Here is a 13,709-nt window from a genome sequence, read left to right on the forward strand (position 1 = left end):
CGGGTTTTGAATGTCTCCAGAGAAGGAGACTCCACAACCCCCCTGGGCAGCCTGTTCCAGTGTCTGTCACCCTCACTGAGAAAAAGTTTCTTCTCGTATTTAAGTGGAACTTCTTGTGTTCCAGTTTGTACCCGTTACCCCTTGTCCTATCATTGCTTGCCACCGAGAAGAGCCTGGCTCCATCCTCCTGACACTCACCCTTCATATATTTGTAAACATTAATGAGGTCACCCCTCAGTCTCCTCTTCTCCAAACTAAAGAGACCCAGCTCCCTCAGCCTTTCCTTGTAAGGGAGGTGCTCCACTCCCTTCAGCATCTTTGCTGCCCTGCGCTGGACTCTCTGCAGCAGTTCCCTGTCCTTCTTGAGCTGAGGGGCCCAGAACTGGACACAATACTCCAGGTGTGGTCTCACCAGGGCGGAGTAGAGGGGAAGGAGAACCTCTCTCGATCTACTGACCCACCCCCCTTCTAACACACCCCAGGATGCCATTGGCCTTCCTGGCCACAAGGGCACAGTGCTGGCTCATGGTCATCCTGCTGTCCACCAGGACCTCCAGGATCAACCAACCTCAGTTCAGTAAACAAAAAGTGTTGATACAGAGTTCAAGAAGAGGGAGTTACAGATGTGGGTTTATGAGACTGGAAAGAAAAAGTTTTAATACTATCAGTTTGTTCTCCATTTCTTAAGTTACTTCTTCATGGAAGTGGCATGCCAGATCAACCAACTTCTGGATCTGTGGCGTTGCATTTTAATGAGCTAATTTGTAAGTTGATTTTAATGAGTTCATTTAAATTCCTGTGCTGAAGATTAACCTCTGCAGGTACAGTTCTCTCACTTCTTCTGTTTTATAATACAAGGCTTTTAACAGTGCAGTTGGTTTATTGCTCTTCAGCGATTTACTTACAAAGTGATATGTCAAACTACAGTTGAACCTTTAGGGAGGTGCACTTGCTTCAGCACCTCTATGCAATGTCTTTCCTCCGGTCTCTGCACGATGGCCAACACAGCTGCATGACCTGCTACAAACAGCAACACAAGTCCAGTGTTACCCCTGACCTCGAAATTTCAGGCACTGAGCTAGTGGGATCCACAGACTGTGCCTCAGGTTTGAGGAATGAGATTTGTTACACTAGGACGGTTTTATTTTATCTGTTTATCGTGGCTTAATAAGCAGCATCAGCTTTGCAGAATTTCTGCACAAGTTCTTTTTAGTGCAAATCAAACCCATGCTTATCTTAAAGCTGAGCATACAATAGGAAGCAGGAAGATACCATCTGTGATTAGGGACAGTTCTTGTTAGCAGAGCGTGCATGGGACTTCCATAATCAAAGACTAAAAATAACTGTTGTGTGTGGTCAGTCAGGAGGATCGTGTATTACAAGCCACAGTATTACAGGAATCTTTCGAAGACTTCAAGTGGCACTACTGCACTCCTCCTAGAAAGATAATCTGCTTTAGATTTAGAAACCTCAGCACTGGAGGATCCACTACAGCTGCTGTTCAGCTGGTTAGTTACTCGTGTTGTTTCCTATATCTGTTCTGCAATGAGCTGCTTCAAGAGCCAGCTCCCATCAGAGGTCTGCCTTTCAGTGCCTGCCTCATTCAGCGCTCCAGAAAACAAAGTTGCTGTGCAAGATTCACATCTGCTTTCTGCAAAACCAGGTTTATTTGCTTGGGGGGGGGAAGATGTGGCAGGGGAGCAGTGTGAAGAAATAGCCATGGTACTAACTGCTGGGATATAAGCTTTTGTTTCTAGATTGCTGCTTTGAGTCTAAAACCAACTGATGTTCTCCAGTTGGATGGACACATAACACGCATAGAGCCAATGGTGTCACCTCAAAGTAGTGTGAAAAACGGACTAATATAAAACCTTCTATATTTAAAATCTCATTTAAAATCTCACTGAAAGAAAGGGGCTTCCCAAACTGGCCTTAAAGAATACATTCCCTTGGCCTCTAGCTAAAAAGCAGAATTAAACCTTCTCAATATGTGAAATGAGAGCAAACAGCAACAGTTCTTATAGTACTTGCTAGCATTCCTGGTACATAACAACGTAAGTCACCTGCCAGAGATTAGAAATGGACATACCAAGGTAAATTCTTATATTAATCTGCCATACTGAACTCTTGAATGTACTCACTACCAACTGAAACACTCTTCTGGCTCGCTGCTTTTGGCCCACTACAAAGAATCTATGGCTATCAGAAAGAAAGGATGCTAGCAAACAAAAGGTACAATCTATACCTGATAAAAAATAAGGTATCTACAGGAAGATGAAAGCTCTGTGTCCCATCCTCTCCCACTGTATCACCAGCCCAAACACCTACCTGTCCTCTCAATGCTCTGCCAGGCACACTGTGCTGCAAGAGGAGGTCCTGGGCCTCGGTGAAGTAGAACTGGGTGCTGTGCAGGTGGAAGTGAGAATAACAGCTCCCAAACAACCTGCAGCACCATGCCAGCTGCACCCACGTAAGTAGCATGAGACCGCACAGCTGCCAGCTCCTGTTCCTCACCTCTGGAGTGCGAATGGTGCTTGAGGCTTATAGCTATAGTTTGGAATTAATAAGCAATTCTCATACCCAGCAAGCTGTTGTAAACCCCTTGCATGACACCAGGACTACAAGACCAGAAGAAGCAGCTGAAAACAGAGGGAAGGAGGAATTTAGGTCACTCAGGCTCTACTCATCATTTAACTTCCCCCTCTTCAATAGTCGCCCCAGCATCTGCAAGCTGCTGCAAGAAAAGCGACAGGGATCTCAGCAGAAAGCTCCGTCACACCCTGTCCCTGTGCAACAATTCCAATTTACCCTTTCAACCAGGCAGCATCTATGCACACTTCAATCATTCACGGCATAAAGCTGTGCGCAGTGCCTGGGTTTGGGCTCCAAAACTCATGACATCCCACCTCACTGCAGCTCAGAAAGCATGGCCCGGAAAGCAGCACCAGGTGCTCCTCAGCCTTTGCACTACAAGCAAGAAATAGTAGGAGCTTAGCGCCAGAGCCATGGAGAACACAATTGTTGTGTGTTTAAGCTGTGTTGCTGAAGATGTTTTGCTCTGCTTTGCATGTGTGTCTGTTCTGGGTGGTTTTCCTTGCGTTTAAAAAAAAAATAGGCATGCTTAAAGTCTACTTTACAAAACCTCAGCAAATTAACACTGATCTTTTCCAGACAATTCTTCAAATGAATGTTCTGCAAATGCCTCCTCACAGCATGCAAAGATTTAGATACACTGGAACTGATTCTGCAAAGGATGCTCTCTAACAACAGGAATTTAAGCACTGATACCAGTTCAATTTGCCGCTTTTTGATTTTAATATAAAAAGAAATACTTTCTGCAAGGAAAGATTCAGCTTTCATCACCAGAACCCTAGTACAGACTTTGCAGGCTAAACCAATTCCCAGATAAGCACTTTTCATAAACATTACATATTTCTTGGCTTACAGAGGATCTGGAGAATGAAAGAACAGGCTGTGCTGACATCTGGTGGCTTTCTCTGCAGACAGTTCATGGCAATAGGTCTTGGCTTTTCACTGCATTTTTTTTTTACATTCTCGATGTCACTTCTCCCATTTCTTTCCAATATAGAAAGTATTAGGATAAAAACATTTTTGTTTCCACTGACCAGCGGACAGTGCTGTCCTGTGCAAGTCCTCCTGTAAAGTGACAAAGGATCCTTTTGTTGTGCGCTATTAACAATAGTGTAGAAAAGGTCTCCTCTTTATTTCGAAGTATATTTCTTCATGAAAAAATATATAACAATATATATATGTACATTACACAGGAAATGTTGCTGGTACATATCAGATGAGGTGTAGACCTGACCATCCCAGCACTGCAAAGCGGCAGAGGTGGCAGCAAGAAGCAAAGGGGAAAGCATGCAAAAGCATGTCTGTTTCTCTAATTCAATCACAAAGTAGGCAGTAGGAAAAAGTCATTGTCCTGAGAAGATGAAAAGTAGTAAAATTCTCTTCTGGGCATCATTACTTGATTAATTAATCATTTGCAAACCTGTGCCAAGTAGCACTTTGAAAAGGAAATCAGGGGAGGATTGGTGCCAACCAGCAAGAATGAGCTCAGCCCAAACTGTTCAATAAGCATAAGTGTGCCCTTGCCATAAGCATTTGTAACACCTCCAGCCCAGTGAAGTTCCTCTGAAGCCAGGATCCCATCGGTCATATGAGATCAAGAATGAGTATCGCATGTTCCGTTTCCTCACTCTTGATCTCTGGCCACTCTGGGGTTCTGTGGCTATCAGCTTGCACAGGCAGGACCCGCGGATGTCCTGTCACAGCTGGACTCCTACTTGCAGCTCATTTTTAAGTAAATGATGTCAGCAGATGTGCTGAATAGTCCCAGGGAGCAAAAACGAAACACCACAGCTTATAATTTATCTCTGGATCACCTTCTAAGACAGAATGTTTACATCTGATAAAGCAGTTCCCCAACTTTAACAGTGGTGCGTATCAGATCTTTGAGGACTCCTTTAGGCCATTGGTAACTGTCAACATTTAACTCGGCTGTCCATGTCAGCAGTTTTCTTAGCTCTTGCTTCTTCAAGAGGCAACATAACTACCTCTGGACAGAAAAATACACAAAAACAGCTGCATGCAGAAAATACGACATGACAGAGCCAGGGAGAAAAAAAAAAAAAAAAAGACTATTCCAGCAGTTTATAATTCTAAAAGTTATTAAAATGCACCATTTTCATACCTATATTGTTTTAAAAAGCAGCATTACTCCATTATTTCTGTGCCAAGAGTCTGTACAGTCAGGGTTTTGTGTCCTTGCTCAGTTACACCATTACCTCTTCCTCTTCATGGTAATTCCTTTCCTAATTTCATCTCTTCTCCTTTAGTAGCTATTCTTTCACACTTCCTAACAAGAACTCCAGTCTCTCTGAAGTTATTTTCTTTTCCCAAGAAACATTCAAGCCTCGCACACCCTCCAGGCTTCCAGTTTAACTGCCCTGCCCCTGCTACAGTGCAATAACCCAGTAGAAGCTGCATCTTATTTCAGCATCCACTCTGGATGCTGTTCTTTTTGTTGAAAAAGAAGGGTATTGAAAGGCTCCAAGGACATCATACGTTAAGATGAATCCTTATTAACCCCACAATGTCTAAGAATGCTAGCAAAGCTATATGATTTACCCCACTACACATTATGGAGAAGCCACCTTTAAGTAGCAGTAAACTGATGTAGTTCATGATCTCTGCCAGGATAACAAACCATGGTACCGACTCTGTAGGTGGTTTGCTTAAATAGAGGATTTCAGAACAACACGGGCAAAGACATTTCAGTCTTTAGTAATTTATTAGTCAGTGTTCACAGATTTCATTCAGTACTTGACAACCCTGGAATCAAACCTACTTTGATACAAGGGTATACCATATCCCACTGAAAAATGTTGGAACAGCATCTATCTTAACAATTTCTCAGTTATTATCTATGGTTCTGGGGGGATTATTCAAAAGAAGTGTTATTAGAGGTCCAATTAAAAAAAATTAAAACAAACACACACACACACACAGCAGAAAAACACTTCAGGAAGAATCCAGTTTACAAGTGTGGTCATTGAGAGCATTACAAATGGCTCTATTGTGCTGCTGCAGAAAGGAGCCCATGAAGTGCCATTGCCAGAGCAACCAGAGCTCACAAAGCAGTCGTTTAACTCTTCCCTTGGAAAGAGAAGCTAATCTGGAGTGCCAGACACATCATTCTGGGATACTGGCATTAAAACATTTATCATTTTCTTGTTGATGCTGTAAAATTGCTCTTTCACTGTGCCACACTTGATGTGGCACTGAACATTTGTAACTGTGCTAGCCCAGAAAAGACAATTGTTAAAATTTTGTGGGAAAAGAGATCACAAAACCAATCCAAATCTGTCTGAAAGGGCATATTCAAATCCCCAGAACAGGAGGAAGAGAATGACAGTGTTTGCTCAGCCTGGGAGCCTGAGTGTGCTGACGGACATCATCTCGATGCCTTGGTAGGACAGTTTGAGACACTGCACTCTCCGGTGTGCCATCTCCTTCTTACTAAGTTCCCTTCATGATTGTAAATTTGGCTGAACAAAGCTGGTGGACTCTGGAGTGTAATGCATCAGCTTAAACTGTCTGCGGAGAAAGGTACAAACTCGTCCTAGCCAGATTAATCTGGCAAACCTGACAGACTGCGTAAGAAGGTGGCTGAGCCATGGGCCCATGTTTGAGGAGCAGGTACCAGCAACAGAAAGATGGCCTGGGCAGAAAGAAGAGGCAAGTGGTAAATTCTCACAAATCCCATCAGAGCATGTGTAACAGCATCTAAATCCCAAGAACACAGGCGGCTTCAGTGACACAGGACTCCTTCTTACAAGATAAAATACAACCACCCTTTTAATCGCAGATGAGAAAGTGATGCAGTTTCGCAAGAAAGTAAAACTCTGTTGGATGCGAAGCTATTTGTGAGTAACACCAGCTACTGAAACCAGCCTAAAGCAGAGCATTGTCAGGAAGGATGAAGAAAATAAGGTGGCAACAATACACAGGGGCTTCCTTGGCCCTACATCTAAAGCAAAGAAAACTTTTATTTAGATACTCACACATCTGTTTTCACTATCATATGTCAATTAAAAAAAAAAAAAGATCAAAGCTCTAGTAAATGGTAAGCTTATTTCTGTGGAAAGTCTCTAGTGGAAATGGTGTCGTCAGCTCTCACCCAGAGCTGAGGGTATATATGTGGGTCTAAAGCAATCCCACATGAAATTTCATTTGATTTAACAGCGCCTATTCCCCAAAAGCTTGCTAAGGCAGAAACCCAGCATCATTTCTATTTCAATGAAGAGAGGCTTAAAGGCACAGTGTTGTATCTCTCTAACTCCTAAAAAGCAGTTTCATCAGCAGTGTCTACGCAAAGGTACTTTATTGCACACATGACTATTTTTTCATTTTCTTGATTTGGTTACTGTAGTAGGAAAGCCTGGAATTACCAAGAACTAACATATAGCAACAGAATATTTGGCTCTTGAAAACAGGAAAGAATCCACTCCAGTCTTGAAGACATGTGGCTTGCAGACTGGGTCTCTCCTTGCAAAAATGCAGTCATTCAGGTTTTATTCTTAAAAGCGAAACCACAAGCTTCGCTCCACTTGGAAAAATCCACGACTCCTGCTTACGCACACTAATGTCCTGGCACAACTCAGATTCCTCATACATGAAGGCATCTCGAAGTAAAGCTAGAAAGAGACGAGCTGGTTCTTGAAGACAAAAGCCTCCCAACAGTCACTTGTCCCCATCAGCATGCTAAAGAGGGCTGGAAGAGAGTATAAAGGAAAGCATTCACCAGTGGAGAGCATGAAACTCTTGCCAGTCTGCACCATTTGAACAAAAGAGACCAAACATAAAATGAGAGGAATAAAGCTATGACTTGAAACAGAGATTCTCTTCTCGAGCTCTCTAAAATACCCAGTGATTTGGTCATAAAACGTTTCCATTTTCATTAGAAGTTAGTACTCTGGTGGGATCTTACTGTGCATTGTATAATGTCCATATGTAGCTAATGTCTGCTGTAGGATCATGCCAAGAACGTGTGTCACAGGTCAGAGATTGTGCTGCCTGCATCGCCAAAGGCAAGCGAAGGAAAGAAAAAGTCATTTATGTCCCCCAGTTTTCCTTCTCTCAGTCTTAGCATATTGACAGAAATTAATTTCTATAGGAAGGGAATTGCACTGTTTGCAAAGCAATCCTCTAGGATTTATTGATCTTTAAGAAAAATCTCATTAAGCGGAATAAGGAAAATTTACAACAGATATGGGAAAACAAAACAATCTCTTGGGATCTTCACCAGGCTGAAACAGGATTAGCTTTGTAGTTTCTGTAATCTTCCTCACAGAAGAATGCTAATTCGGTCTCATTTGCTAGAACAAATGAAAAATTAAATATTTAGCACATCAGTAAATGAACCACCCAACAGCCAGCTATTTAGAATTTTAGAAGACAACTGGCAATTTTTTGGTCAAAGACAATTACAAATCATCACACTCCTTTCTTCCTCCCCCCCTCATATTTTTTCCAAAAATAAATAAATTCAGCATTAAAGATGTTGTTCAACATTTATCTTTGTTGAGGCAGGGTGGAGGGGAAGTAACCTGAATATATAGAAGGAAATATGTACACAAGACCCCTCAAGATTTGTTTAACACAGCCTTCAGAATTGTTTGTATAAGCATTCAGCAAATTAAGCTATTTTATTCTAATATCTTCAAATGTTAGAAAAATAACAAAGCATGCTTTCCTCTTTTTTTTTTCTTTGCGCATTTTTCTGTTAGGAAAGGCAAAAAAGAAACTATTTTTTTCCATTAAATTAGCCTGTAGGTATAATAATTTAATACTTAGAGGATCAGTAGAATATTTTACAGATCACTTTACATTCTCCCTCATGACCCATCAAAATATGTGTCTGAAGAAGTTAATTTTTTGCCCTGCTGATGATTAATTCATGAGGCTTCAACAATATGCAAAGTGAAAGACACAAATTGGCTTCTCCAGCAATACCTTCAAATGCCTCTAATTATTCACAGGGGATATGGCAGAGCTAAAGGACCCACAAAGGTTCAGAACAGTCACAATTCTTTCAACCCAGTAGGTCAAGGACTTCCTCTTCTAAAACAATAAGTCAGCAACATTACTAATTCAGAACAGAGACAAATCTGATGGAAAGCCTTCACAATTATTAAACATGGAATTCTTTAAGTTGCTGAGCCAATAAGTTCCACATTCTTTTTTATATTAAACCTGAAGTTAATGAAGTCTGCCTGTCTCATAAAAAAGAAAAAAAAGGCAAAAAAGCGTTTTAGAATCTCAACTAGAAAACAGACAAGACTGCAATGAATACTGAACACTTTATTAACATACACCCTGCTCTTGAAAAAAACAAACAAGCATTAACTTTGCTGACTAGATAATGGCTGCAATAATAATCACTACCACAGAGGCTTTCCTGAGGATACTTATCTAATGTCCTCATAATTTATAACTCTCTAGCCCAACCCTGTAAAGTGCCAAGGGCAATCAACTGCACCTTAGGAAAAATGTTCTGCGTGTCTCAGAATTTCCCAGATCTCCTAACAGCAATTCTCTGTTTTATTCCAGCAAATCTTGTCCAGACTGGATATTGGAAAAAGGTAATATGACAACAGGAGATTTCAAATCTTCTTACTGATTTAAACTGTACAAAATGAGGACTAGTGACATATGCTATCATACTTCCTTTGTTTACTCTTGTCCACTTCTTGTTGAAGAAGGACTTCTTCAAGATTTTACTACAAAGACTCCACTCATAACTTACATAATTTTCATTTCACGATAGCCTGGAACACATCAAAACGTAAAATGGTATAACAGCACACTGCATTCTACAAAGCAAGAGTTTTTCTTTTCTATTACAAATACTACATACTAATGACTAACTGCTGTTATTCTTAAAAAAAAAAAAAAAAATAAAAGCAGCTTTAAATTGTTTTCTGTCCTGAATAAGCCGCATCTCTCTTTGTACAGAGGACAGGCTCGTCTATTCTGACGTCCCTTCAATATAACATTTACTCTGATGTTTTGATACCTTTTTCAAGATCACATCCAGCTGTTTCACTGCTGTAGCTACGAACCTGGTTTCAAAGATGGATAATATATACAAATATTTACCAATACCTTTTTGAAAGAAGGCAGCTCTGGACAATGCAATTTCTAATTCAACATTTGGCACTGTCACCAGTCCCTCTCCTGAACTGCATTACCTCTATGTCTATGTAGATAAAATCACACTTATATGAATTTTCTGCTAACTAAATTACAAATCTATAAGACTTGAGTGCCAGTAATCCTCCTTTATTTTTTCTCCGGATAAAAAGATGTGGTTTAGTTCAAACAGCCAGAGAATAAGTATAATTCTTATTATAGGAGCACCCAAAGACCTTTAGGAAAGGTATACTGAGGCCAGTTGGAGTGCACCCCAGAGAAAAACATTGAAGAGACAGCCCAAGTCACTTAAAACCAGAAAGTAAATGTCAGCAAACAAAAAGCCAAGAAATCCCGTTCACTAGCTGGGGAGCAATCAGAGGGCATGGGGAACAGGAGGGAGTTCTCTGAGACACCCCTGCACTTAGAGCGCAGGCAGTTATGGTTCCAGCCAGGCAAATCAGATTCAAACGAGCAAATGTCCATATCAAGGTGGAATAGAACTACATCCCTTAAGTACCCTGCTGCCACAAAGTCATTCAGCCACATTTATGAGAAGCCCAAAGGACAGCCAGGGACCATCAATTTTATCATGACAGACATTTCTTTACATTATTACCAAAAGACATGCCCTATATGTAATCCCCTGCCAAAATGTGAGAAATCAGGTCAAGTTTCGACTCTTTGCAATGTTCAGCACATTCTCTAAATGATACTGCTTGAGCTTTCCTGAGCAATCTGGCTATCAAGCACTGTATGCTGCACATTAAACAAATTTAATCTTATTTCATTATTCCATGCTGGTTCCACTACTTATATTTCTAACCAAAACATCAGTTTAAATGTTACTGATAAGACTAAGCAGACAGGGTACTAATAACCTATCTGTCAATCATTTAAAATTACTCTCGGCAGAATTATAAGCATACCCTCTAAAAATCGCAATTTGCATTCTGAACATTTGGAGTGCAGATACCTGCTGCCCTCAGTCCAATGATTTGAATGTACATTATCCCCCCCTTCTTCCCTGAATAATTATCAAGTAGTGTAAAGAGCATCAGGAATAGCATTTACTTTTCAGCAGGCTATCCAAACATAATCAGCAGTTATCAGTTTAATGACAACCACAATGAACAGCACCTTCAGTCAATACAAATGTACTCCTACCTACTCCAGCTGCTTTCAGCGTACTGTCTTCTTTCAAAATCAGTTTGTCATCATCTTCCAAGCTCACTACAAGCTCACCAGTCTGCAAATCAGGGAACCAGAATACAAAGATAAGAACAAGAATTTACTGACTGTCTCTGCCCCAGTCTTATTTGACAGGGCAAAGATCTGCCTGCATTAAAGCAAGTAAGGGGGGAAGAATACAGCTAAAAAATATACCTTAGATTTGTGTGCTTGGTGAATAATCTTCATTGTGTCTGAAAGAAAACAGAATGTTTTTCTAAAATAAGGAAGGCTTAATAGGCAGGTAACACTGAAAGCTATACTTAGGGAAGGAGACACAAACAAAGGGGTAAGGTTCAAAATCTTTTCTTAACAACAAGTTTGTGTATTCAGTCTAAAAGAGGAGAAAACATTAATTTCACAGTCCTGCAGCCACAGTCTTAAACCAGTCAATCCAGCATTAAGGTACCACATCCTATTGGGCTTCTGTCTGCTGGCTGAACTACATTAACTAATGACCATCCCAATTGCCAGTCAAAACGCATCAATTTAAATGCCAGTTAGGGTGTTTTAATCTAACAGGTTTTACACATGCAATTGAGGCAGGACAAACAGCATTTCTGCACTGTCAACTACTGAAGTTAAGTTGATAGGCAGGAAGTGATTAAGACACAGTAACCTGACCACTTCAGATCATTCCTTGAAATGTTCCTTCTCATGAAAAACCACCCATGTAGAAATTTTATTAAGCAAGTCCATTTTCCATTAGCATGTAAAGCATCTCCTCTTTTTAATGCCAGATCCTCTTCAGTAATATTTATCTCAATATGTTTGTGCAGTGTAGGTCTTTAAGAAATTATGCTACACAAAAAAAGAAATATTGCTTTCCTCTGGCAATGTGGGCAGGGCTTTGTTAAGAGAACGGAAAAAACAGGGAAAATTATGTGGTCACTAAAGCAACCAATGAGTGCAAAGATCCAGAGGGGATGGAAAACAGAAGATGCTCATGCAGCACTAAAAAAACCCAAACAAAACAAAAACCAAGCAAACAAGAAACCTCCAAAGCCTCTGTGTTTGAACAAATTCAGAATAAAGTATCAATGCCTTCCCAGCAAAGAAGCACAAAACAATTCTGTTTGCCTGCTCGTTTTCTGTTCTAGTTTGGTTTTATGCATTCACTGAGCACTATGTGTTGAAACAGTCTGGTAAGAAAAGTATGCAACAAATTAAATATAGGCTAAAACTACTTTCAAACTATCGAGAGCAAGTATTCAGATGTTCAGAATAACAGAGATCACAATCCCATTCAGAAATTTGTTTCCATACCACTCTGGCCCATTTTGAACATTTTATTTAAACACTACAGAAGGTCAAAACTACTCTGCATTTCCACTGCAGAGGTCACTGAAAAGGCAGTCTTAGCACTCTGTACTAACTGCAGTATTAGAAGCAAGACATGCATTCAATTGCAGTTTCCAGATCCATCTTGCACAGAAGCACTGCAAAAAGACCAAACAATCACAGCAAAAATATACTGCAATCATGAAACCTTTCTACCACAGCAAATCCAATCCTGTTAGTTTTAAGCTTCTCCATCTACTTTGCCGCATCCCCTTTTCTCTAGTCTTTGCCCATTCATTCTCTGAACTATTGTCTCAATTTTACATCTTCACAACTCCACCACAGGCATCCATCCAGCAGTTTACCATGTCTTTCAGCTATTAAATGGCTTCTCTAGCTCTGTTACAGAGAGGAAACTACAGTCTCTTCGCATCCCAGCTAAAAAGCCTTATATCCTCTCAGTTGCCTTTGCAATTTCATCCCAATTTAGTTCCACTCATCATATTGCCAGATTCTTACCTTTCCTTTTCTGGTAATAGACCTTCCATGACAACAGATAAGAAATAACTTTCTAAGTCTGATTCTGTGAAGTATCTACCACATCGTTCCACAAGTTAAGAAAATAAAATGAGAAGCAGCTTATGAGCCAAGTTGGCACCCAGGCTGCCATCATCAGTGAAAAGATGGCAATGACAGGGTAGGAAGATGAGAAGACTGGCTGAGAAGAGTTCTAGGCCAAGGACGAGAATGATATGTACAAAGAAAGGAAGAGAAAATGAAAGTCTCAAGCTTTGAGATGTGAGTTAGAGCACCAAGCCAAGAGGAAAAACGTGATGGCATTATATATGATGTTGAGAGAATAAAGTGATGCTGAATTCCGGAGAGAAAGAAGCCAAAGCAGGCAAGGTGAGAGCCAGCCAGGTCCAACTGAGATTTCTGGTGCTGCCAACCAAAGCAGAAGGAAAACTCTGACCAGCACTATTCATGCAGAAGTCTCACTGCCCTTTCATCATCAAAATACAAGACAGAGAACACAAGAGATGCCAAAACCATGAACCTGGATGATTCACAGCCTGAGGGGAAGGTGAGGAACTTGGCTTTGATATTTGTGTGAAAATTTCCATGCAGCTAACACCATCCCACTAGAAGCAGGCCCTCACTAACTGGTGTAACAGGTTTTAAAGTTCTGCAGTGTTTTGCACCCACATTATGCTCAGTCCTATGCAGCACCATCAGGTGTTCAGCCACAACATCTGCCTTAGGAAAATCTAAACTGATGCTCTAAATGATGAAAAGGGATGGGCAGCACCAGGAATATAAGTGACAGCAGCAGTCCCAGACAGGTCTGGCCAAAGCCACAGAGATCAGGGGGAGGAAGGGCACCTCCAAATTCAAGCTTACAGTTACTTAGATTTTAAGATCTTAAATCATATATTTAAAATAATAATAACATTCAAATCCTTGCCACTGATGTACCATGG

At 40.7% G+C, this 13,709-nt stretch overlaps 1 protein-coding gene across 12 annotated transcripts in view; it reads right to left on the reverse strand.

The window, feature by feature from the left end:
- C7H2orf76 (chromosome 7 C2orf76 homolog) overlaps positions 1-13,709 on the reverse strand; it is a 74,497-nt gene that overhangs the window by 55,895 nt on the left and 4,893 nt on the right. For 6 of the 12 annotated variants that reach the window (XM_065070468.1, XM_065070465.1, XM_065070466.1 and 3 more), the window contains exons 4-5: positions 11,104-11,141; positions 10,885-10,966 (exon numbers count right to left, since the gene is read on the reverse strand). In XM_065070468.1, coding sequence (XP_064926540.1) covers positions 10,885-10,966; positions 11,104-11,141 — 120 coding nt within the window. Of the gene's footprint in view, positions 1-5,295; positions 7,902-8,538; positions 8,647-9,249; positions 9,354-10,884; positions 10,967-11,103; positions 11,142-13,709 lie in introns of those variants that run through there. The other 6 variants (XM_065070472.1, XM_021291177.2, XM_065070469.1 and 3 more) reach the window with 4 other exon arrangements.

Source organism: Columba livia, chromosome 7 (genome assembly GCF_036013475.1).
Source record: "Columba livia isolate bColLiv1 breed racing homer chromosome 7, bColLiv1.pat.W.v2, whole genome shotgun sequence".
Taxonomy (NCBI): Eukaryota; Metazoa; Chordata; class Aves; order Columbiformes; family Columbidae; genus Columba; species Columba livia.